Below are 23,836 nucleotides of genomic sequence, written 5' to 3'. Positions count from 1 at the left end.
ATAGACTGACATTTTTAATTGCCCAGGAAATTACATAATGCTACCTATTCCTTTCGGGAACCTGTGTCTTGTTGAAAGCTTTGCCTAGCCCATTCAAATAAGACAGAGGTGAACAAGAAATGTCTTGGAGCCAATGCTTTGGCCATGTTGGCTCCAGAGAGAGATCCTTCGTTCACTCCCTGTTGATCGCTGCCTAGCCCATGGGAGAGGAACAGGGTGTCACGCATGCACGCCATTGCGTCACTAAGAGTGTGTCTGTATGTACATTTCACGCAGCAGCCTCCTCATCGGGCAGCCGAACCCGGCCAGACCCTGCATCACTGCTGCACTCATCGTTGCACTGCATGATGGCCCCTTCCAAAGTAGCAGCAGCAGCAGTGGTTGGCTCCTCATCTTCGGAGGCTCGGTGCAGTCGTGGCACGGCTCGACTGGTGGCCGAGCCACAACTGCAGCCACAGCCACCGCAGCAGCAGCAGCGCCTCAGCCCCATGGACACCCTGGGCTATCACCACGGTTACGGGGCCCCATATGCACGGGCACCCGACGGCGAGGACTCGCCCATGCTGGGCGTCTGCGTTGACTCCGCACCAGTTGTCTCTCATTGATGCGTCCCCCACCTAGGAGAGAGGAGAGAAGAGGCCACACTCCCCCAGTGCTGCTACTACTGCCCGGATGGGGGCTGCTGCTTCTGAGAACGTCAGATGACATGGGCATTGTTTAATGCGCGATGATGCTGGGGCACCCCGAGCATGTGATCTTCTTTGGCAGCCTGGGTTGGATTGCGGGCTGTAGTGGATGGTGGCTGCCTTTGTACTGACACAGCGAATTAGTAATGCTGTGCACAACTTCAGCTCATGCGGGAGTGTGTGCCAGATTGAATGTGAAGTTATTTTTCGCAGTGTAAGGGCTTGATAAGAAAAATATGGGAAGCAAAAATTTAGTGCACGATGTGCTTGCTGTCCTTTGCTTCTTTTACTTGAACAGTATGTTGCCCAGTAAATTGTTGCTGCACTTTGACTGCAACAGATATTAGCCAGTCTGCAATCTGGGAGCTATTTCTCAAAAAGGTGCAAGCTCAGCCTTAAATGGGGACCTGGCTGTAGCTGTTTTTCAAATTTTGGTGAAGTCATGGCCCCTAGTCTGCAGCAGCATTTGTCGCGGTGTTGGTACAAAGTACGTCGAGCTCATTTTGTGATGTGGCCGCTAAAGAAGATGACATGCCTAGTGTACACACACTAGCACCCATGGTGGACCCTCACGACAGGCTTGACCAGAGAACTTTTTGTTGTGTTTTCGGGAGCCGAGAGGGTGTTCTTTGAAATTTCTACTGAAGTCACCCAAACAGGCTTTAGCGCAGCGTACAGTTGCAGCCTCACAATGCTTCTCGGTGCGTGCCGAGCATGATAGCTTTCATTGACGGCACTGTTAGTGCTCTTGTGCAGTTTTTATCTGTGACGTGTGGCATTCTTTCCACTTAATAGGACGAAATTTCGTAAACATTTTATTCCTGACGTCTCTCTTATGAGAGAAGCATACTGAAACGAATGCAGGGCCACAGAATTATGGCAAAGGAAAATGTAGCTCCATGGAACACTGGAGACGAGATAACTTTTATCTGCTTTCTTTCTTTTTTTTTTCAACCTTCTTACAAGAACTAAATTTTAGGCACTTCGTTTCATCTCTCTCCAATCTGATGAGGTCACATTGCTAACATATGACATCCGAACATTCAGTGGCGAGCGATTGTTGTGGCGTTCTGCGATTGCAAGGAAATGGGCAGGTCCACCAGCCAGCCTGCGCACTCTTAACCCGCGCTTGTAGGAAAGGGAAACTTTCACTAGACAACCCTACAACATTTCCTCTCAACACAGCAGCCAGGCTGGGGGGGGGGGTGCGGACATGGTCGCTGCATGGGAAGCTGTTGAGAAGAGGGTATTCCTCTCGTTGAATGGCCTCCGCTGCGCCTCTTCAACCAGTTGGTAGTGTAGAGAGGCGGGAGTACTAGTGTTGTAGCCCCCATTAGGAGTTTGTGGGGCTGGAGGGGAGTGTGGCAGTGTACATAGCTAGCTGGAAAGGGGGAGGGGTGTTGAGTGTGCATTGTCACCTGTACATAGATGGGGTGTGCCCCAACACCCTCTTCTCATCGTTGGGCCATCTTGAGAAAAAAAAAAAAAGGCGCTAGAAGGTAGTCACGGTGAGAAGTAGTGGGTGGGAGAGGGGCCCCGATTGGTTGCTCGTGCCGAGACTGGAGAAAAAAAAATAATTTATACTACCTGTACATCACATGCGCATTCACTGAGAGGGTGCGCCATGGTCGAGATATGCTGTATCTTACTGTACATAGCTATAAATATTATACATACATTATATAAATATATAAATATGCTGTGCGCTACCCTTCTCCCTTTCCCCGTGAAATTGGCCACCGAACTGGGATAAAAGAAAATGTGTGTAGCGCATGGAAGCAGGTGGCAGAGCACGTGTTCGAAAGAAAAAAAAAAAAATGCCGGGATATTTATTTTGCTTTTATTGTTTCCAATTTTCGTTTTTTATTTTTTCTTCCCCTTGTGTCTCTCTTCCATCCTTTTCTGGCAGAACTGTGCCGGCTTGTTCCTTACTACTTACGAAAAGCCAGAGAGAAATTGAAAATCACTCCTTCAGTGTTGAGGCTCGAGTGGGAATTCTGTGTTTTCACTGTGCCTTTTCAAGTGCAATTTGTTGTTTTTTTTTTTGAGAAAAAAAAAAAAAAAAAGACCCTGGAACTATATTTGGTAGCTCTCGACGACTGCGATGTGCAATCTGGGTCAAATGTAGAAAAGCAACAAGAAACTGACCTTCCCATCGGCTTGCTTCTTTAGGGCATTTAGTTGGGCTTTTAGTGAAACACATTGAGTGAAGTCATTTTTTATCCCTTTCACTTGTTTGGGGGTGCTGGTTTGACTACCCTCTTGGCATGTAGAGGTTGTGCTTGGACTGCCTTGTACAGTAAGTACCGATTCAAGATGCTAGAACCACCACGGGCACAAGCGTGCCGTTTCCCATAGATTTCTCACTGCAGAAGTAAGTCGGTTGCACTAGAATGATGAGGAACCCAAGAAAATTTTATACCGCAGCATACCTGTGCACTATTAACATAAGAATGGCGAGTTTGTAAACGTGACTCTCTAACGTGCAGAAAGTAAGTAGAATTAAGAGGGCCTATAGATAACTGTGTGTTGACATGACAACAATGAGTGGTATCCAAATCCACGCTATCCATGTTATCAGTGGGGACTGATAACAGAAACTAATCTTGAAGGCCATGCTTTTGCTGGCTGAATGCACTGTAAGCAATTTTCAAGAGCCAGAAACTTGTCATGGACAGCATGTTTTAGGACCGCCTATTGTGGTCCAGCTGTGACATGACACATGTGGGTAGAGAGTTGTACCTCGGAATTCTCGACGCGTTGCACGGCTGTAGGTGCACATGCATTAATGTTAAGTGCAAGGCCCATGGCGTGGCCACATTATAATCGCCTACATGCTACTCTGCAGGAAATGTGACAAAGGAAAAGGCCCTTAAAAAAGGTAGGCATTAGAATAATAGAAAAATAATAAATAAAAGAAAGTAAATAAAAGTACATGTCTTCAGAGTAAGTGCCCTAGGTGATGAGGGCATGTAATCTTGAAACTGTGAAAAAGTAGACATTCTTGATCGGTGGTGGGTCACAGTTAAGAGAGCGGGCCTATTAGGTCTGTGTGTAAAACTTCCGTGCTTCACACTGCTTCAATGGGCAAAGCCATTGGCAAGAATTGAAAGCCAGGCACTCGTGCGAGGCTTTGGCATTGAGATGTTTCTGTGGAAACCACACACTTCCTGCTCTGTTGAGAAGTCAGTTTGGCACGTCTGTGCGGGATTCGAGATGACCCAGGTGGCACTTCCGAGGGGCCGCAACTGTTTTCTTTCTTCGTTCTGTGAAGTAATGCAACAGTTTCGCGCAACGAAGAGGAAGGGGGTGTGGGGGTGTTCTTTGGCTGCAACAGAGAGGATGATCCCCTTCTGTGCGCCGTATCCTTGCACTCTTGCCTCCAAGAGGCCAGTAGTGGCGCAACCTCTGCTTTTCGATCCTTCTCTCACACACATGCTCGATCGATCGCTGACTTCTCTGTCCTACCTGTTGATTTCATGCAGTGTAAATAGTGCCATTGATATATATATATATACATATATTATATATATATATATATACATAAATATATTGCTGCATACCGACACAAGACAAGATGCATTGCAGATGCCACCCGGGGGATTGTGTCGGTTGGTGAAGAGTGTGTGAAGAATCAACTGCTTTTCTTGTTTTTTTTTTTTTTTCTTGTAAGTGGTCCTTGGAGTGAAAGGACGGTATTCCGGGCTGTGTTCCGATTCTTTGTGGCACTGCGGGCTGGGTATCCGTACACGTCACTCAGCTCTGTCGCTGAAAATTGAGGATAGTTGCCTGTAACATGGTAAGAAATGGTGTCTGTCATCAATTTGCCTGGCGGACTACCTAACACAGACTGCTGGTCTATTTATTTCCTGGTTTCCAGAACCCGAGAGCAGGACTACTATACCCTCGTGCAAAAGCTGTAAGGGTATGTATACTCGGGTTCTAGAAGCTGCACGTTCATAAGGTGTTATATCGGGCAAGGTACTAAGCATGACTGGCTGCCTTACATTCACATTGTGCTCCTGAAAAATTTAGAGCAAAGCGAAATTTTTTTCTTTCTCTTCAGCCCTCTCAGTACCCTTCTACACAGAGTAGTATGTAGGCAGTTAGATACAAGGTGGAAAAAAATATTTTCATTAAAAAAAAAAATCGCAGATGTGTGCCAATCTGAGGAACTTGTACATCAAAGACGAGGCTGCATATGGGAGTTCTCCCACCCTTCAGTGCTAGGGGTGTGTTTGCTGGCTGTTCTTAGCGATGATTTATCACCAACGCTGCCTATGCATTCTCACCAATGCCCTGGTCATACGACCGCTTCAAGGCTTCCACGCAGGCTGCGTTACTGGCTGCTATTTACCACCACAGGTGTATGAACTCCTAGCTGATGTACAACATTTGCAAGAAACAGATTATGGACTACTGGCTAAAAAAAAAGAAAAACAAAAGTGCCCAGAAAAGTTGTCTATTGTGTGAGGTGTATGCAAGGTAACTTATTTCATAATCGTAATCATGTTTGAAGCAAAAAAAAGTATTTCTCATTGTTGAAACAGTTTGTAACTCATGTATTGTGTGTTCATTAAGAATTCCCTTCTTGGCAGCTGCCTTGGAAGTGCAGGAAAGCTTTCATGCTCATTTGGACGTCACTTGCATCGATCTTTTGTCGGCTGGAGTTGCCACATGGAAAAATGTTGGGATGAAATTACAGATAAGCATGAAGGCCCATTTCATGCAGATATTGTCCGTTAACTATGAATGATGCCTCATAGACAATACTTTTGATAAGAATCATACTTGTTATCTCTGCAGTCTGTGAATTGGTGGCCATCTCTAGAAAAGCCTTGAAGTTTCCAAAGGAATGAAAGAGATTTGCTTTGAACGCACGTAGCAGTTCAATCACTGAATAGGAACACAGCCCATATAATTTTTTTTTTTCTCTTGAAAGTTGTCTCTAAGGTTTGCTTTCACAAATTGTCATCTGTTTCACTAGTGTGCCTAGTGTGTTCACGTGTTGGGACGTTTGTTTTCTTTTTTCTCGTGTGGAGAAGGAAGCTGTGGTTCCCCGGGGGAGGAATAAAACATTACACTTCCTCATTTTTTTTCTTAAAAAAAAAAAAAAAATCTGCATCAGCTTTTGATGCTACACTGCCACGTCACGTCCTCCCACTGCCAAAGCGGTTGGTGGTGAGGGATAACTGTTTTTGCTGTATAACCATAAGCTCCCCCGGAATCACGGCCTTTCCTGCGATACTGCAATGTTGCCCCTTCACACATACACACACACATTATGTGGATACACGCGCTGGCACATGTTATCACCATAACCTTGCAGTTTTCTCCTCTCCGCTGCTTGTCATGCTCTCCGAGACTGTTTATTTGTTCGCTCACTTGTTTCTGGTGACAAGGCAGCATAGAAAGGTTTGCAAGTGCTTGTGTGTGTGTCTTTGAAAAAAAAAAAAAAATACAGCTGAACTTGTTTGTCAACAAAGAAAAAGTTTTTTAGCATTTGGAAGTGTAGAAAGCAGTGTAGCAGTCTTTACTTTTCTTTCTCTCAATATATGTGCGCAATCCAACCACAACCAAGCAGCTTTTCTCTGTCCTGGGAAAAGTTTTTTTTTTTTTTAAGAACGCGATTTTCTTTCCTCCTGCGACCATTGTTTCATGCAAATGTTTTCTCAAGTGTTATGTGCTTTTGCTCCAATATTTTTGGCTCCTGTATTTTTTTGTGTATGGGAGAATCTAGTCTAGCATTGCTTCTTGGCAACCAGTTTTTTTAAAAGCAAATGGGACAGGGGTTAATTTTCTAAAGAAAAAAAAAATTGCGAAGGAAAAACAAATTAATTGACGAGAATGGTATATAATTCCTTTTTTTTCCCTTTCTTTATTAAGAGGGGAAGGGGGCGCGCGCGTCCTTGGTCGCGCGCATATGACGGCAAGCTCACACACTTTCAAAAGTGAACGACTGCGGGAGACAGAAAGTGACCAAAAAAGGCCCATGATTTTTATTGTGTATATAAGTAAAAGAGAGAAACAATGATATTGATGACAATAAAAGTTAAAACCAGCAAAACGAGTTATGTTGTTGCTATCTTTTCTTGACACCTCCGTGTGGCACCTTACTGGTGACACTGCTCGAGCTGTGCTTCGGCTAACTTCAGAGGCGAAGTGATGCAGGGGCTGTCGTCTTTCATCTCTTTCAACCTGTGGATAGAAGACATGTATTGTTTATTGCCACTGCAGCGTTAAATGGCAACTGCAACAAAATTTCACCTTGGATAAATTGCTTATAAAGCAGAAGCGATACTACCAAAAAAGAAACTTAACGTGTGACAACCACTATCTGATTATGAGGTTAACAATCCTGAAAGGCAGCCACCAACGACAACATTGATCCCAGCTGTGGCGGCTACGTTTCAATAGGGAAAGAACAGAAAGAAAGAATAATAATTCGAAGCTCCCCACTATGGCATTTCTCGCAATTTACACAACAGTTTTTGGGAAGTAAAACCCCGCAATTTACGTGTACCAATTTCCCTAGCAGGTTATTGTAGTCCCCAGTTGTCTTTCAAGAAAGCAAACAAATAAATAATGAAATAAGTAAATAAAACAAGTTTGGGAACTCAAGGTCTTATGGGAGTATATTGGCATGTTTTTGTACGATGACCGTCTTTTCAGGCTAACTTGAGAGACTCCACCTTTTAAGCTCAACATGATATACATAAAAGAGGCAGAGCTGTTCACCTCTACTAAAACTACCGTAGCCTGCTCCATGCAATTTAGGAAGGGGAGAAGGCTTAAATGGGGAATATACTGTAGACAAGCTGTGGGGCAGACAAGCTGTGGGGCACTGCATTACAGGGCGTGTAGGTAAAAATAGCTCCGCTTACATCACGATGCACAGGGGAAAAAGAAAAGCAAATGCGTAAGCTGGCTTTTCCCACTTCTTTTCACTTTTTCACCACATTGAATGATAAACTGTTATAAAGGATTCCGGGTGGGGTAAAAAAAAAATGCAGCCGACTGAAAAGCATTTACTTTGCATTTCAATGCAGCTTGTGCCAGTTAAGTCTGCCATCCCAATTTGCCAAATGCACCTACAGATGTATGCAAAGACGTTCATCAGTGGCGATGACCATTTGCACCAAAATGGATGACAGTTGCTCCTTACCAACACGTGGGCATGATCAGTGAACGCTTGCAAGTCTTAAGTAAGCTCAAGGCATTAAGAAATCGACGACTAAGGTGCAGGTGGCGTGGCAAGCTTGTCTGGCAGGGTCAGTAAGTGTGCTCAGCAATACGGCCAACATCAACTGTCTGCACGCACACACTTGAGGCGAATGCAAAAAGCATGTTACCCACAGATTGGAGGTGTGTGCACAGGCCAGTTTCAACAGGTTGTACACGTAGGACAAAGGTTTGTTACCCTGTCAGCATGTCAAGGTGCTAGTATACAACAGTACAGATGGCCTTCACAGAGCATTCAGAGATGCACTAAATGGGCGTGTAAAGTGTAGTGCCTGGACAGCAGTATACCCCACAAGTGAATAGGTTATTATTATGAAAAACAAAGTTGAGAGAAGAAAAAAAGATTGCAGAGTGCCACTGAAAGGAAAGTCACAAATGCCACATGCATCGACGTGATTGGCCGAGACCATTTTGGAGCAGCTTCTTGGAGCAACCAAAACTGTACTTTGGAGCAGAAGAGTGAGCTTTTGGAGCATCTAAATGCATATTTCCAAGTGGAAAAATTGTCTTTGAGAGAAGCAAGTGAGCTTACAGAAGGAGGAAGCCCAATTTAACATGAAACATGCACATTTTTACCAAGAATTATTTAGCTCAACATAAAGTTGTGGCACTAAAACATGCGAATCCCATGCATGATGACGATGGTGTCATGAAAATTAGATGAAGCTGGGTGTCGATAATATGACCACTGCAGCATCACGATGATAGTATGACCACAAACCTCTCTAATCTCTCTCTGCTTTAGCTTTTCAGTTTGCAGGAGGCCGGGTGCTAAAATGGCGGGAACTGTAGAAGTGCACATGGAGATGGAAATTTGGGGAACTCGACTACGGAAGAGCTTTAGGAGTGTACAATGCTCGCTCGCTAAGCTACACCAGCCGAAAACAGCAAAATGGCAGCAGGGCAACGAAGAGAAACAAGCTCAGTAGCACGTGCAATGAGCTGCCCCCATTTAACAAAATTTTCAGCCGTCATGTACCCACTTGACCAAGTTACAGGATAGTCACATCGCAAAAAGGCTTTGCTGTACCAGCAGAACGCTTTTCCATAAAGTTGTCTGCTCTCACCTCTCAAAGCGCCATTTCAGAAATGGCCAGAGCCACCACATTTTGCTTCCTCCATGTGCCCACATGACTAGTGAGTGTGATGAATGACGTTGCTTGTTAGATTAGTTGGTTTCTTAAAGTAGCAGAAAAAAACCTTTTGGAGCAGCTTTGGAGCACATTATCGAAAATGTAGCAGGTTGTAGCATAGAGCAGCAATCGCATCACTGCACATGAAATGGCAGTGTCTGACAACACAATTGTGCCATGTTAACACACACATACCCATACTGAGTTGATTAATAGCCCATTGCAATAACAGGGCTACGAGGGGCAATGAAGCTGAAGGCCCACCACAACATCAGTTTGTATTGACCAGTTGCCCATTCCAATATGAGTGATGCATTTACAGCAATAGCAAAGTATTAGAAGATTGCACGAAGTAAGGTCCCTAGTTTTATAGGCAGTATAAATTGCAGTAAAGATTTGTTTACTATAAACGCATTGTTCATGTTTACTATAATTACGCATTGTGTCATGTACCCAAAGGCACAAGAGCTCACGCAATGACATAACCACAAGCATTCAGTCACAATACTGACATGATGAGCAGTGGCAGTGGGGGGCGCATGTATACTTGTCTCGGAGCAAATTTCCTGTGCTGCCATTTCCCTTTGCTGTGCTTTCAAAACTTGAGCAGATCACATGACTGCCAACACTAAGTATGCTCAGGAAAATGGGCATCAAGACACCAGCCGTAACCCCTTATAGCTGCTCACCCTCGCCCCCATAGCAGATCTCGCAATCCAACACTCCGGGTGCAAGCCGATGGAGCAATAGCACCTAGAGTGTCTGTATAATTGCAACCACATTAACGTATTTGCACAAATATAACACGCTTTTGTTTTTTCGAAATTGACGGCCTATGAATGCGCCGCTAGATTTATTTGGATTTGCGACATGAATGTAATGCGGTTATTAAAAAAAGTATTAAAAAATTTTTTTTTTTTTGCCGCTTTAAACTGCAGTGAGCTAAACCACTAGGCACCACTACAACCGCGTCCAAAGCCCCTTGTTCAGACGCATCATCAAATACGGCTTGGCCATGCTTGGTTGTGCCATGAGCACTTCTGAAGTGCTGCCTGTCCGATTACCTTGGTGGCATGGATGCTGTTCTTACTGACATTGACAAAGACATCAACAGTGACAATGAGTAAATCGTGCACACACTCTTTTTTTCACTATATTTTGCGACAGCAGTTTGCAGTAACGGTGAATAAAGTGTACTGCGGGCATCCACTTTTATGCATCGTTTCATGTTGTTATCGCAATACTATAATAATATAGTAGTTGTACTTTTCTGAAAGACCGCAAGTCCCGGCCTTGGATTATATTTGTGGTCGCAATATTAACGTTCAAATATGGTAAAGGTGTTGCAAGCAGGAGAGGGCCAGGAAGACGCACCTGGAAATGAGTGTCTGCAGCTGCCGCTGGTCCAGGGAGATTTTCTTGAGGGCAGTTGAGCAGTGCGCGGCGAGGGTTCGCAAGCAAAGCAGCTTGGCCTTGTTGTGGCTGCTGTCCTGCCACTCGGGCATCTTGCGCGCAAAGTTCCACGCCTGCTGTGCATACTCCAGGAGGGAGCTCCACTGTTCGGCCTGGCACAACTGCTGACCACGTTGGAGGCACTTGCGCTGCAAGTTGAGCACATGTCCCCATGTGAAGTTCTTCGACCATACTGGCTGCAAAGTTCTTTGTTGACCCCAGCACCCAATCCACAACAATGACTGTTACTACAGTGGAATCTCGTTGATACAATTATGCATAATACGCTTTTATTTTCCGGTACCTGTGAAGATCGTATCAACGAGATTCCAATGTATTAGTAAAACTTTGTATCTAGGCCCTCGAGCAAGTTCATGCAGTCGAATCGCGATGTAAGAAACGCGGATATAACAATGCATGTATGTAAATTTTGGTTAGTCGCGCTTTTTTATGAGTATTCTATTGCTTATAACGAAACCGAAAATGAAAGACCTTAGACAGTATCAGCGTGCAGCAAATATCTGTTAGCTTGCAGCTCAATATATGCAGTTTAGCAAAAACTTGAAACTGTATTCTGGATGCTGATCCGCCAGAGGCATCGTGCTTGCCTTTTTTTCCCCACAGACGCGATCATGATCCCCTCTCACCTCGACATCAATGTGTACGTTTAAACAAACAGAACGGAACGAAAGTATTTTCGTGTCGGATGGGACTTTAAATTCTCAGTTTGGCATAAAGTATAATCACTATACTATTTTCTTTATGCTGGCATTTAGCTAGCTTGTCAAAGACTGAGCAATTTCTTCCATGTGCACCAGATATGGCTTGAAAATGAAAAATGTTATCTTTTACTCTATCCAATAGGCACATGTGCAGAAAACTGGTAGGCTGGCTAGTTAAAAATTGGACATGTACGTATTACTGCACAGCATGCTATAAATTGATTAATTCTAGATTGTGCTGAATGTAGGCATTCACACCGATTACAAAATTATGCCAGTGGCTCATAAAATGGCTTGCTTGCACTGTGCTCACCTTGAAAGTCTCGATAGGGATCTGCACACGACGAAAGCAGAATGCGTCGCGACTGTTGCCCCAGTGTTTTTGAGGGAAGGCTCTGTAGATTTGGTGCAGCAGCTTCTCTAGCTTCTGCATTGAGTGAGCAAGGTCTGGCTTTGGCAGCAGCTCCTGAACAATCTGGTAGCCCGACGGATAAAGAAAAATGGTTGGCATGACTAGGAAGAGGCTTACATGACAAAAGAATGAATGAAAGGTAGCTGTCACTGAAACGCCACTGAGCAGCCACTAAAACAAACAGGGAACACAAAATGCAACATGACCCTCGGGTATTCTCTCACACAACAATATACGAGGAAACCCAGGTCCATTAAGTCAAGGGTTTGGCGACAGTGCATCTTGTTACTATGTATCGTTGAACGACAGAAAGTTGAGCTAGTTGGTGGGTATTAATGTTAGAAAAAGGTGCAGACATACACACAAGCAGGTGGTACCTTTTTCTAATGTGCATCATAGTTGCAGGTAAAAATGGATGGCGAGTATAAAAAAAGGACAAGGAAATTCTGGCTTCCACGCAAGACTTCCATCGTGGGAGCCAGGGCCCACATTTTAGAATGTCCTGTTTCATTTTCTACACTTATCATGCATCACGACAAATGGCCGATGCCAGTGATGTCATTGGCGTGGCAAAGTCATGTCCAAGCCAATGACGAAGGACAAAAAGAAGAGAAAATCAAATGGACTGATACAAAAAATAGCCCCAGAATGTGTTATTTTCTGCTTTCTTGTGGTCACGTTTCATTTTTACTTTAATTTTACGCTGACCTCTAGAAGTTATTAACCTTACAATCTCTCAGCAACTCCTTTAGTCCTGGGCCATGGCAACACTGGTGCGTTACCAAGTTTCACAACTGTTTGCATTCCAGAAGAGATCATGCAACCGAAAACACATATGTACTTAGATTTAGGTGCACGTTAAAGAACCCCAGGTAGTTGAAATTTTCCGGAGTCCCCCACTACGGCGTGCCTCATAATCAGATCGTGGTTTTGGCTCGTAAAACCCCATAATTTAATGTTTAGATCATGCAACCAGCACTCTCCATAAAAAAAACATCCCTTGTCAGGAACAGAAAAGCATGCAGGGGTTACATTTGGAATGCTAATCGTGCTAAACTATGCCAAGCTTTCTTTTAACGGACTTTTGGGGCCAGGTGAGACAGCGGGCACCTAGCTGAAAAATCCGTCCCCTAGGCACCTGCACTTAGGATATGCAAAGGGCAGAGTTCTGTTCCCCTTTGTCACGCCGTGAGGCATGCCAATATACCCTTTGTAATGAAGAGAAAGATGCACCTAGGCTCGGGCACTCAGAGTGCGGGCGCAGACGGAGAGAAGAAGAGGCAGAAGTAAAACAGGAATTCTGGCGGACGGCTGGCTGTCTGTCTGCTTCTCACATTACACCTTGCACAACCCCCTTACCCGACTCTAAAAGCGAGAAGGATGTCCTGAATGGGGTGGATGCATGCACACCTACGCAGCTGGTGTGCATGCAAATGGTGGAAGCTGTCAAAGTTGGCTTCACTCAAGAAAGGAGACAAAGAAACAGCCTAGATGTATAGGGGTTCGCAGCACGAGTTGAAGGTAAGTACCACAGCTCTGTTATGGCTTGCCTTACTTTTCATGTGCTGAAGTTGCTAAGCAAGCTAAATTTAAGTGTATTTTATTGAAAAAACACAACATACGTTTCAGTAAAGGATGTATATCATGGCCCATTAATCAAGCTAAAGTGATAGACTAATGCTCGAGAACGTCTAAAGCATCAATATTATTGCAAACAAAGATTTAGTATTCGAGAAATTGAGGTAAATGCAGGACACAATTTTAGACTCGCCCGGGACATTCAAGTACAAGCGCAATGACATGGGCACTCTTCATAATAATTCTGTCACTAGTACTCAACCACCCGTAATAAAAAGACCATTGCAGTGCATTTCACATTTGCTTTGACATTTTTTATTGCTTTGGTATTTATGTCCCTGTGCAGTGTTTCACAAATTTCTTATGCTCTCCCATGCTCAGTGATTTCTTTGATGATGCACTCACCCTGGTTTTTATTGTTTATCACAGGTCATCTGATCATTGTATACTGAAAATAGTCCACCATATATTTAATTTTGCCACATTTCCTTCTTCTGAGTTTTCTATTTTTGCACTGACTACTCTCCCTTATATTATTTTCATGCCTTGCACCATGCTAAACACGTCAGGAGTTTGTGGTCATTTATACGAACAAAACAAGGAATACAGATTTACCTGTTTAGCGGCCGCATTGCGTCCCATGGTGTCCTTCAGTAAGGCCACCAGCTGAGCCTTGGTTAAAGCGGTCAAGGCCACCTCAGTTTCTGCTTCAGCTTCTCGTGACTGAAGCCTCAGGCGTTTTACAGGTGACACCAGCTGTGATGAAAACAAACAATTTGGTTGAGTACATATTAAACATTCATTTCTCTGTAGTTTTGAGAGCAGGCATACAGCCTTGTGCCTCTGTGTTTCTACAGTACAAATTAAATGACAGAATGCAAAAGGTATTCAGCATGGTACAGCTATAATAAATTCCATTTCTGAAGCTTATTACACAGAGGATAGCAGAAAATCCTAGCATACACTAAGTGTATCAGCTTTGTTTTCAAACCAAGACTTCTACTTTCCCTTTCTCTCTCAATTTTTAAAAAAGTACATGCAATAAAGTGCGGAAATCTGCTTAGGAAAATAAATAATGCTCTTCAGTAAGTCACACAGAGCGGTTACAGACTTTACTGCAATATGCATTTTGATTGCCACATATTATATGAAAAATAGAATGGCCTGATAAGTATTTATAAGACAAACGGAACCACTGTTAAAGAGCTCATAAACCACTCTGACCATGAAAATTTGTTATGTAGTGCACCACCCGACAAGGGAATATACAGCCACAAGAAATTTTAAAAAATAATGCTGTAATAGCAAAGTTGCAAGCATTTGATGAACGGCTAATGGCCACTGCGGTTTCTTTCTCACCTTCCCTACCCTCCCCCACAGGCTCTCTCAGCAACTCCACGCAACTGAGCAAAAGCTACGGTTTGCATCAAGACACCAGAAGAAAGGCTCCACCCCTGTTGGCCTCTAGTCGCCTTTCCGCAACACCGACTAAATGGAAGCTTCATGGAAGGATCAATGGAGCACAATGAGCACGTCCCTTTTCCTTCTCAAAACACACAGCCGGCTTTTGTCATGTTGGCGCAATTGTCCTTCGTCAGCTGTTGGTACGATGCTGGCGTCACAATGTCCAAAGAAGAGACCGAAAAAGCTCGGTGAGGAGCACGGGATTGTACTTTTTGACTTGTCGCTTTCCCACAGCACACAGCATTGCCAGGTTCGCAAAAGACGATAGTTGCAGCATTCTGAGCACATTGTGTGTTTATTTAAAAATGTGTTCAACTTATTGAGGGTAGTTCAGGGTTAAGAGTTACACAACTGTTCTAATGGTTTTGCAAATAGAGCAAGTGAGCCTTATGACAATAATTACTAAATACTCTAGTCACACTGCCTGTGTGCCAACTAAATAAGCTTGTACGCGTGCAATAATGACCCAAGTTTGCAAACCGCTTAAAATGCCACAGGTTATCTTTAGATCACATTTATGATTCACAGTGACTGTGCTGTATACCTTGACGTGGTAGCAGCCAGCTATCTTAGGCAACTGACTGAATACTGTGAAATAACATTTTTTATACAGTTATTGAACAACTGTTCTAACAACGTAAAAAAAAAAAAAAAAAAAAAAAATCCCACTGCACATGCACTGTAAAGGCTAACTGCAACAGAAATTCACTATAATTGAGTCGTATATACCATCAAAGTAATCTTGGAGAAGCTGCCAGGGCTGGTAACTGTGTAACTTTTTCTTTGTTTACCATCCTTGAAAGAGCATGTTAGAAAAAGTGGGCACCTGGTGGTTAGCGGATACTTTGATGCATATCCCCCCCAGAGCATGACCTCGGAGATTTTCAGCACCATTGCTGCCATCAATGCCTGAGGTCATGCCCTGTTGTCACACTGGCTCTCAATGTTTTGGGCTCTGTGTCATTTTCAGAACGCGACAGTGGCGATATTTTATTTTTTCAGTATCAGCATCTATTGTTGCAAGCATTTTACAATGCATCTGCTCATATTTTAAGCATAAAATTTCGCACATAGGATGCTCTAAATCTACTCTTTGAAACTAGGCTCTTTATGCGCTCAAAAATTTTGTAGGAGTTAGCCTTAAATTTCAGCATGAGATCACCTACAATAAAGAACTCAACATATGGCCTGTGTGACTTTAGGTACTATCACGAATTTCCTTTAACTTGGCATGTTTCAGGTAGCTTTCCCAGTTTCCCTAAAGAAACTAATAGTGCGACATGCCATGTGCGGGGGAATCATTGTGAGACCCACCAACCACACAGGAGAACAGAAAGAGTCCTGGACTCTCTCCTGGAGTACCTCTAGGAGACATTTCTGTCTGCAGGTTTTTAATGTGCCCCTGTCCAAGTTCCCCTTATTTTCTCCCTGTCCTACCCAAACGGTCACCACTAAGAGGGGTGGTCATATCCGTTCATTATAAATAAAAGGTTTTGAACAACAGTTACTAGACGAACGAATGTAGGTTATCACGGCACGTATTGCAGAGCTCAGTTCCGAATTAGAGAATGTTGAAAAGGGAGAGAAACTTCACCTTCTTGCTGGGCGATGCATTGACGGCATCTGATATATCGGCAGGAAGGAGCAGACGCTTCCTGGGAGAGCTTCGAACAGGACTCATCATGAGCTGTGCTTTGCTTGGTGTCTGAGGGTGTTCCGAGCTGGAGCTGCTTTTTGGAGACTGCTGACGTTTTGTCGGTGTGCGTGGGGGTGTCAGTGCAAACTGGTTTCCTAAGGAAAGATATAGACAAAAAATATGGAAGTGTAAGCACTCAGATTCAGAAGAGCAGAGAAATGGGCAAGCTGGTTTAGATTCATGGTTGGATTCACAAGAAACACTGCAACGCCGTGTTTGTTGTCTCTCTGTGCTGCACCCAAACATCAACAATTAGAACTTTATGAGGAGCAGTGATTTCACTGTCCATGAAATTTAACTGCATTGCAAATAATATACAAGAGACTACTGCAAAGATTGAAAGACAAGCCAGTAAAAAACAAAAATAATGGAATAACATTTCATTTGTATGATTGCTGTACAATGCAATCTGCTATTGTTTTATAGCTGCCCAGCGAAAATGCTTCATCCATAGGACATCTGAATCATGTCCCAATGTTCAGGCACCATTTCGGATACAAATTGCATATCTGCCGTACGTCCAGTTTGGGATATTCAACCACGGATATCTACACATGAACCTGTTTAGGATGTCCTACCATAGATGTCCCAAGGTTATCCCACATGGACCTTTCTTGACAAACATGAATATTTGTCCTCCAATTGAGGCTGTCTTTGAGTTTTCTTGTAACAGAACTGTTTTCTCACATGTTTGAACTACAGTCCGAAGCTATCGTGTCTGCAGATTGTGTGTACATCACACTTTATGAATTTTCTTATGCAATTTACTTTGAAAACTTCAATTAGTTCAATAAGGCACTTCCACTTGGCGGAAGGCCTAGAAGAATGAGGAGTACAGTCGAATCTCATTGATACGATTCTGCATGATAAATTTTTTCGGATAATAAGATTTTCGGATGATACGTTTTATTTTCCGATCCCCATGAAGATCGCATCAACGAGATTACACTATATGCTAGCTGCAGCACTTTTGCACATGTGCGCGCACACACAATATGTATCACCGAAGACTAAATAAAGAGGAATCGGTCAGTTGGCGACAAATCCAAACCGGCACGTATCCCAATTTGCACATCCTCAGCAAAATACAACCTACGGCATACCCTCCTCGCTGCCCATGGCGCTAAGCTAAAGCAACCTTATTATTTCATATCACGTGGGCATGTCAGGCTATCACTGCTGTACCCCCCATACAACAACCTACAGCGGAGCGATGGGAAGAGCTGCTAGCCAGCGTAGCCTGGACAATCAGCTGAGTCTGATTGACCGGGCCCGCAGAGCTGCAGCCGCAAGCGGAGCCCTGGACTGAGGGCCACCATAAGCCAAGAACCTCCGACCACCCGGAGTCTCTCCGCAGCAATTTTAGGGCCAATAAATAAGTTTTCACCACCACCACCACAATGTATCTGTTCTTGATGCGTAGGCACTCTGCCTGTTGCATGTCACGCAGCGTGTGTTGCAACTGTAATGAACATTCTTGCATACACTGTGCAAAAAGTCCTGGCATATGCCCGTAAAATGTATGCAGCATGTCCCCATAATGTTCCTCACGGACATGCAAGGGATGTACGCAGGGTATGAAAAGTGTGGCCAAACGGTCATGTGAGGGACGTCCGCAGGACATGCAGGTATTGGACACATCCCTAGGATTTCATTTAATTTCCTTAATGTATTACATAAGGGGTGGGAATACAAGAAATTTAATTAAAGGGGTTGAGACATCAAATTTGTGGCTTATGCATTCTTTGTTTCAAACGTTTCTTATTACTTCAGGAAGCATGATGCACGCTCGAAAATTTATATATTCTCGGTAAATAATTTAATATCGCATTATTTATGTGAACGATTCTCGGTTTCTGGGCACCGAGTTGGACAGTGACGTCACTGTCTAGGAAGCTTGGTCATGTGGGTGCACAAAGCTGCAACGCACGCACTGCTGCATCGTCTGCTCTCGCACACACAATCTGTACCAGCACAGGCAAACAAACCCACATCGACAGTTGTCATGGCTAGCTGTGACAGCTCCGATTCCGACACTACATCTGCGTCCAATGCAGCTAATTGCAATCTTACTCGAGGCTCTCTAGGCTTGCCCGGTGCTGTGGGTCACCGCTCATTGCATGTCATTATAACGTGGTACGACGCCACTAAAACTTTTACGATTCCAACACAGTGACGTCGGTGTCAATAGCGCTAGCGATGGGTCTCGATCGCAAGAACGGGCATTTAGGCACTCTTTGGAAGCAATATATTTTGAACGTTTGCTGTGTCCAACACTTCATGTTGAGTGTCTTTGTATACAGAGAAGCCTACAGCAGGCTTTTATAGCCTGAAAATTTGGTGTCCCAATGCCCTTAAAGGTTGTTCACAATATTATTTACAAAGAACATGTCATTTCATCCATGAAGGAAGATGAAGGTCATGGCAGCTATGTGGTGGGGAAGGCCAATCCAATCTGCTGCTGTGTGAGGAAAAAATGATGAGAGGGTGCCAGTACGTACAAGTGGGCGTGCAACATTTAGTGGATAGCCTGCGCACAGCAATATGCGTGAAGGTGATAAAATGTAAGGCACATGGCGAAGTGAATTGATGTAAGACTTGTGAAATAACTTTAGACTCTCGATACAGCGCCGATAGAATAGGGTGTCTAACTCCGATTCTGCTTTTAATGATGTCAGAGCTGATATCATACGAGTATGTCGAATGAATGAGTGGCGCGATTCTGTATGCATTGCATTGGTGAGCTAAATCTGGTGAGGATTCCACATGGGTGATGCATATTCGAGTTTCGGTGGGCGATGGGTGATGCACCCATGTCCTGGCATTGGATGTCCATAGGACGTCATTGTTGTCACTGAGTGATTACTATGCCAAACAGTAGTCAAACTCCATATAGCTCCACCTGCACCATACCAATTCCACACAAAGCGGCGAACATGGAAATACAAAAACACATCTTGGTATTTTTACATCTTGGTCTAGCACACAAGTGTGCATATTTCCAACACCTACTCAGTCAATGGTGTGGTCATTGGAAAAACACATTCTGACGACAAACAAAGCACAGGGCCGTTGGCACACCTGACAAGGAGAATAATACTCCAGTCACACGGGCATACCGAAGGTCCTTTGAAGTTAAGGAGCATAGAGCTTTCAAAGGAACATTAGTTCAAGGGATATGTATCAGTGCTACACGGTCGCCAGGTGGTCTCCACTGAAGCTTTTGACAGAAACCGCAACGTATTCTAAAACGCAAAAGTGACGGAAAAAGAAAACACGAGGACACTTCGATGCGTATCAGCCGAACCAAATCGCACATAGCACTCATTTTGCTCACGAGGGTTGCAATGTGTGCTTGTTGGTAACGCATCTTGGAGGGTTAACGGTGGCGCGATTAAAAGTACGAACTGGACTTCGATAACAAACACTGATGGAAGTTAGCGCCGTGTGTGTCGCTGTGTGTCTTCTTTTGTTCTGTCTTTTAATCGCGCTACCGTAAACCCTCCAAGACCCATTTTGCGTCGGTGTTGCCAATTGTGACAGGCCGTGCCGGCGCTGTTGTACCGGCGCATTCATCATTGAGACATGCGGGTGTCACGAAAGTCTTTAGTGCTTATAAACTTCTATAATATAGTTAAACTTGTTTTTAACAGGTAAAAATTTTACTTTCGTATTTATGCAGAATTTTGTTTTCTTCTGTCGGACGCCCTCTAGGCTCAAAAGTATTCCTTTGAGATTTCAAAGGACAAACGCGGACTCCCTTGACTAAAAGCTCCCTTCAACTAGGCCTCCTTTGATGCGCCCATGTGACAGCGCGCGTCTTCCCTTGAAGTAAAGGATCTTTGATTCAAAGGACTTTAAAAGTGCCCGTGTGACTGGGGTATAAGTGCTTTTGTACTACACACCATGTGGCTGCATGTCATCACGGCGTGTCACTATCTGCATGCAGATATGATACCAGCATAGTGAACTGAGTGACATACCTGGTGATATGATCCGCCTTCCACGCCTTCGGACAACTTCTTCATCAGGTGATGTAGATGGGGAGGGAGAGCCAATGTACACCATGTTGGCAACCGAAGGCGGTGAACCATAAGCTGCAATGAAATTTAAAGTCAGACTTTCTTTCCTTCTGTTTTTCCATCATGCACTTCAGAACTAAACTCTATAGTGATGTTAGAAAAGGTCATGTCATGTTTTACAGTAGCCATCATTATTAGTTTGCTAATTTTCGCTTTGTATAACGGTTGTCGTGCTTGGCTACGGTACATCGCAAAGCTTTTTTAGAAATTACGGTGAATCACACTCAGTGGCTTTGAATAGCGTGGAAAGGTATTTTCAGCGATGTTTCTGAGAAACCACAAACAGAAACCCAAGCGGGTATTTCGTACGCCTCGCGCAAAAAGAATGCGCCTAAGCGTTTTTCTCTTCACAAGCATGCGCAACTCATTTATTGTACGTAACGGTAATGGACGTGACAATAAAGCGCGATCCATATTGAACGTATTTTATGCGCAGCGTCATCGTTCGGTACTTTACTGTTTCTCTCATTACATTAATTGTTCCATGAAATGATAGCTAAGTAAGCGGGATCAGGTGCGTAAAAGCAAATGACCCAGCCGTCTACCAGGTTTACAAGCCGCAAACGATCAGCAGTCATACGTAGGCCTACAGTTTTCGCGCCCTATGAGATCCCGCCTTTATAATTAAATTGAAGGGAAAATACAAAGAAAGCAAATTTGCAGCATGCGCGATCCGCGGCAGAAACAGCAGTGTGTCTGCATCATGAATGGGGCCGTGGTTTGCATTTGGCTCGATTAGTCGATCTGGCAGCCAAGTCCGCAATTGCAGTTTACGCTGGAAATACGGAAATAGCTAACATGCAATAAACTACGCTGTATGTTTCATTCTTGAAATCAAGCCACGATCGCGTGAGTAGGTGCTTGCTTCCAGCATTGCAAGCACTTTAACCAAACACTCCACGGCGTTACGTGCCCTTGGATCAGCGCTAACATGACCCCCACCCCTAACCAAGTCGCAAAGCTGCTAGGGGGTGAAAAAAAAGAATGCATATGTTCTATAGCTTACCGCTTCTGGTTATTTCTCTTAAGGCTGATCTCGTAGTCACAGTGTGCCCGGCGTTTCCGCCACGGTTCATGTTGACGCCTCGGGTTGACACCGATCGGCGGGCTAAAAAAAGGCGCGCAAAACGCTGCTGCTTACGCGGCACGCAACTGATCAACTAGCAAAAGACGCCATTTGGTTTGATGAAAATCGCGCGAAAGACCCCCGCACATCATCAGAAGCTGCTGATTGGTTCGGTGAGCAAAAGTACTTGAAATTTCGTCCAATCGTAATTGACATAGACGGCGCTAAATATGCAACGGCGGCGCTGCATACCACTACCATTCAACAGTTACGAATGTTAGCCCTAGTTATTATTTATGTGATTCTATCTATGGTATGGAAGCCACTGTGGTCGATCTAGTACAAATGATGCCTATGCAAGTGCTGTTTGGCGCCAACGGTAGCATTTGCGTTTTAAATTTCGCTGTGTTGCTTTGCTAACTGTTAAATGTATAGGTGTCCGTATTTAGGTTACTGCGTTAAACCCAAGCGTTTCTGCTGCATGGGATGGTATAGCTAGCAGGTATTGCCCTGAAAAAGCCTTGCGAAGAGTCGCAATTTTAAATTGTGTCTGATGGAGTCTGGAGCTGCTGCGACCTTGGAAAAGCTACTGCCGCTTGCTTCTTCCGTAAGTCTTTTATACGCACTTCACATGTTACTTAAAAGCAGCGACCGCTAGAATAATAACGTTGTACGACCACTTCTAAAGACTGATATTTAGGTTAACCCGCAGGAGTCAAGAACTTCTTGTGAATGAAATTACAACTCCAGGAAATGCCGCGCCAACGCACCGTGGCTTGTTTCAGATCACGGTTATTGCGACAGGCAGCTAATTGTATGTTCAGCTTGCCACTACCACTGAAGGCGTTTTCTGCGGTGGCGTGGCCGTTAGAGCTTGTTACACACCACAGAAACGGGCACGCCTTTGTATGGCAGCGTTAAAAAGTTTTACTGTTTTCTGGCGGCTCCTCACTTGACTGTGTTCAGTTGGTGAGCAACGCTTGTGGCCACGATGCGTTGTCTTAGTTGGTTGGTTGGTTACAGTGATTGCTACAGTTTTTGAACTTTTAAATTGTGCGCGAACTACGGTTGCTCTGGTTGGTGTTTTCGTGGTTTCGTTTCTTGCGATACGTTATTTGGCGCCCTGTTGCTCGCGCTTCTTAGCGGGTGCGTAGCCAGTGAGGAGGCCTTACCCGGTACGTGCCCCCTTAAAAATACTCTTCTGACCCACTTCCCCGGGCGAGCCCCCACCGTCCCTCGGGAAAAAAAAAAAAAAAAAAAAAAAAAAAAAGAAAACCTGGCTATGCCACACTGTTCCTCAACCGAAACTGATAAAAACGTTCAATCTTTCCTTTTTATTAAAAGGATTAAAAAAAAAAAAAGGTAAACACAACAGATGGGTTTTCTAACACGTGCATATCGGAGCCCACGCACGGCCGTCCCTTGGCGCGCGAAGGTGCAACACAATTAACACAATTACGCCGCTACCGAAAACTTACACCAGCAGCGAAGTAGAATACACTTGGTTACTGCAATATTAGTTCCGTGTTATAATTCTATGAATGAGAGGTAAATCGCGTGGTTCTGTTTTGAATTTCCAAGATATCTATCAAGTATTTTCCGTGGGAAGACCAAAGGGATGAAGCAAACTCGAGTTGAGGTGGACCAAAGTCGAGTTAAGGGGATTACAACATAAATATTTTAATGATCTAGATACGTTGGCGCAGATATATTTAATATGTGAAGACGAAGAAACATCTCGGGTGAGGTTGAAGCCAAGATACATGCACTCGGAAACATGAGAGATATGATGTTCTTATTGAGTCGGTATGAAAGTGTAGTGCTACTGAGTTTGCGGCTGAAAGAGATTACCTTGCATTTTGAAACGTTAGGTTGCATGAGCCAAATCTTGCATCAAGAACTCGCACCCTGTAGGTTTTCCTGACGAGTATACCGGTAGTCATCAGAACACTTAATAGAATGGTAGATGATGCAGTCATGGGCAAAAATATGCATGTGAGATATATTATTCTGGAAGTCATTAATGAATATTAGAAAGAGTAATGGTCTAAGAATGCTGCCTTGAGGTATGCCAGAGGTGTCAAATAAAAGGGAAGAGGAAATGTCATTAGCTGCTGTGAACTGTAGTCAGTTGAAAATAAAACAGCAGATCCATGATAAGGTTACAGAATCTAAGAGCTGACAGCTTCAAAATCAAACGGTGTGTGTAACGATCAATCGCTTTTGAGAAATCTAAAAAGATCGTCTGTTTGTAATTCTTCGTTCATATGAAAACGCAAGTCAGTGGTTAACTCTAGTAGCTG

At 44.0% G+C, this 23,836-nt stretch overlaps 3 protein-coding genes across 9 annotated transcripts in view; 2 read left to right on the top strand and 1 right to left on the bottom strand.

The window, feature by feature from the left end:
- Positions 1 to 6,753, top strand: part of LOC119456213 (serine/threonine-protein kinase minibrain) — a 106,432-nt gene extending 99,679 nt beyond the window's left edge. For 5 of the 6 annotated variants that reach the window (XM_037717852.2, XM_037717851.2, XM_037717848.2 and 2 more), the window contains one exon: positions 277 to 6,753. In XM_037717852.2, the coding sequence (XP_037573780.1) occupies positions 277 to 605 (329 nt within the window). In that variant the 3' untranslated portion in view covers positions 606 to 6,753. The remainder of the gene's footprint in view (positions 1 to 276) is intronic. The other variant, XM_037717850.2, reaches the window with a different exon arrangement.
- LOC119456215 (uncharacterized) lies at positions 6,663 to 21,679 on the bottom strand. Its single transcript, XM_037717854.2, has 7 exons — positions 21,474 to 21,679; positions 20,369 to 20,482; positions 16,284 to 16,480; positions 13,841 to 13,981; positions 11,549 to 11,710; positions 10,436 to 10,662; positions 6,663 to 6,884 (listed from the first exon to the last, which is right to left on the bottom strand). The coding sequence occupies exons 1-7, from the start codon at positions 21,541 to 21,543 to the stop codon at positions 6,800 to 6,802; spliced, it is 996 nt and encodes a 331-aa protein (XP_037573782.1). The 5' UTR covers positions 21,544 to 21,679; the 3' UTR covers positions 6,663 to 6,799.
- Positions 21,680 to 21,853: 174 nt separating this feature from the next.
- Positions 21,854 to 23,836, top strand: part of LOC119456212 (condensin-2 complex subunit G2-like) — a 91,437-nt gene continuing 89,454 nt past the window's right edge. For both annotated transcript variants that reach the window (XM_037717847.2, XM_037717846.2), the window contains exon 1: positions 21,854 to 22,140. In XM_037717847.2, coding sequence (XP_037573775.1) covers positions 22,087 to 22,140 — 54 coding nt within the window. In that variant the 5' untranslated portion in view covers positions 21,854 to 22,086. The remainder of the gene's footprint in view (positions 22,141 to 23,836) is intronic.

Source organism: Dermacentor silvarum, chromosome 6, assembly GCF_013339745.2.
Source record: "Dermacentor silvarum isolate Dsil-2018 chromosome 6, BIME_Dsil_1.4, whole genome shotgun sequence".
Taxonomy (NCBI): Eukaryota; Metazoa; Arthropoda; class Arachnida; order Ixodida; family Ixodidae; genus Dermacentor; species Dermacentor silvarum.
Note: the sequence above shows the minus strand (reverse complement) of the source record. Positions and strands in the feature narration are given on the sequence as shown.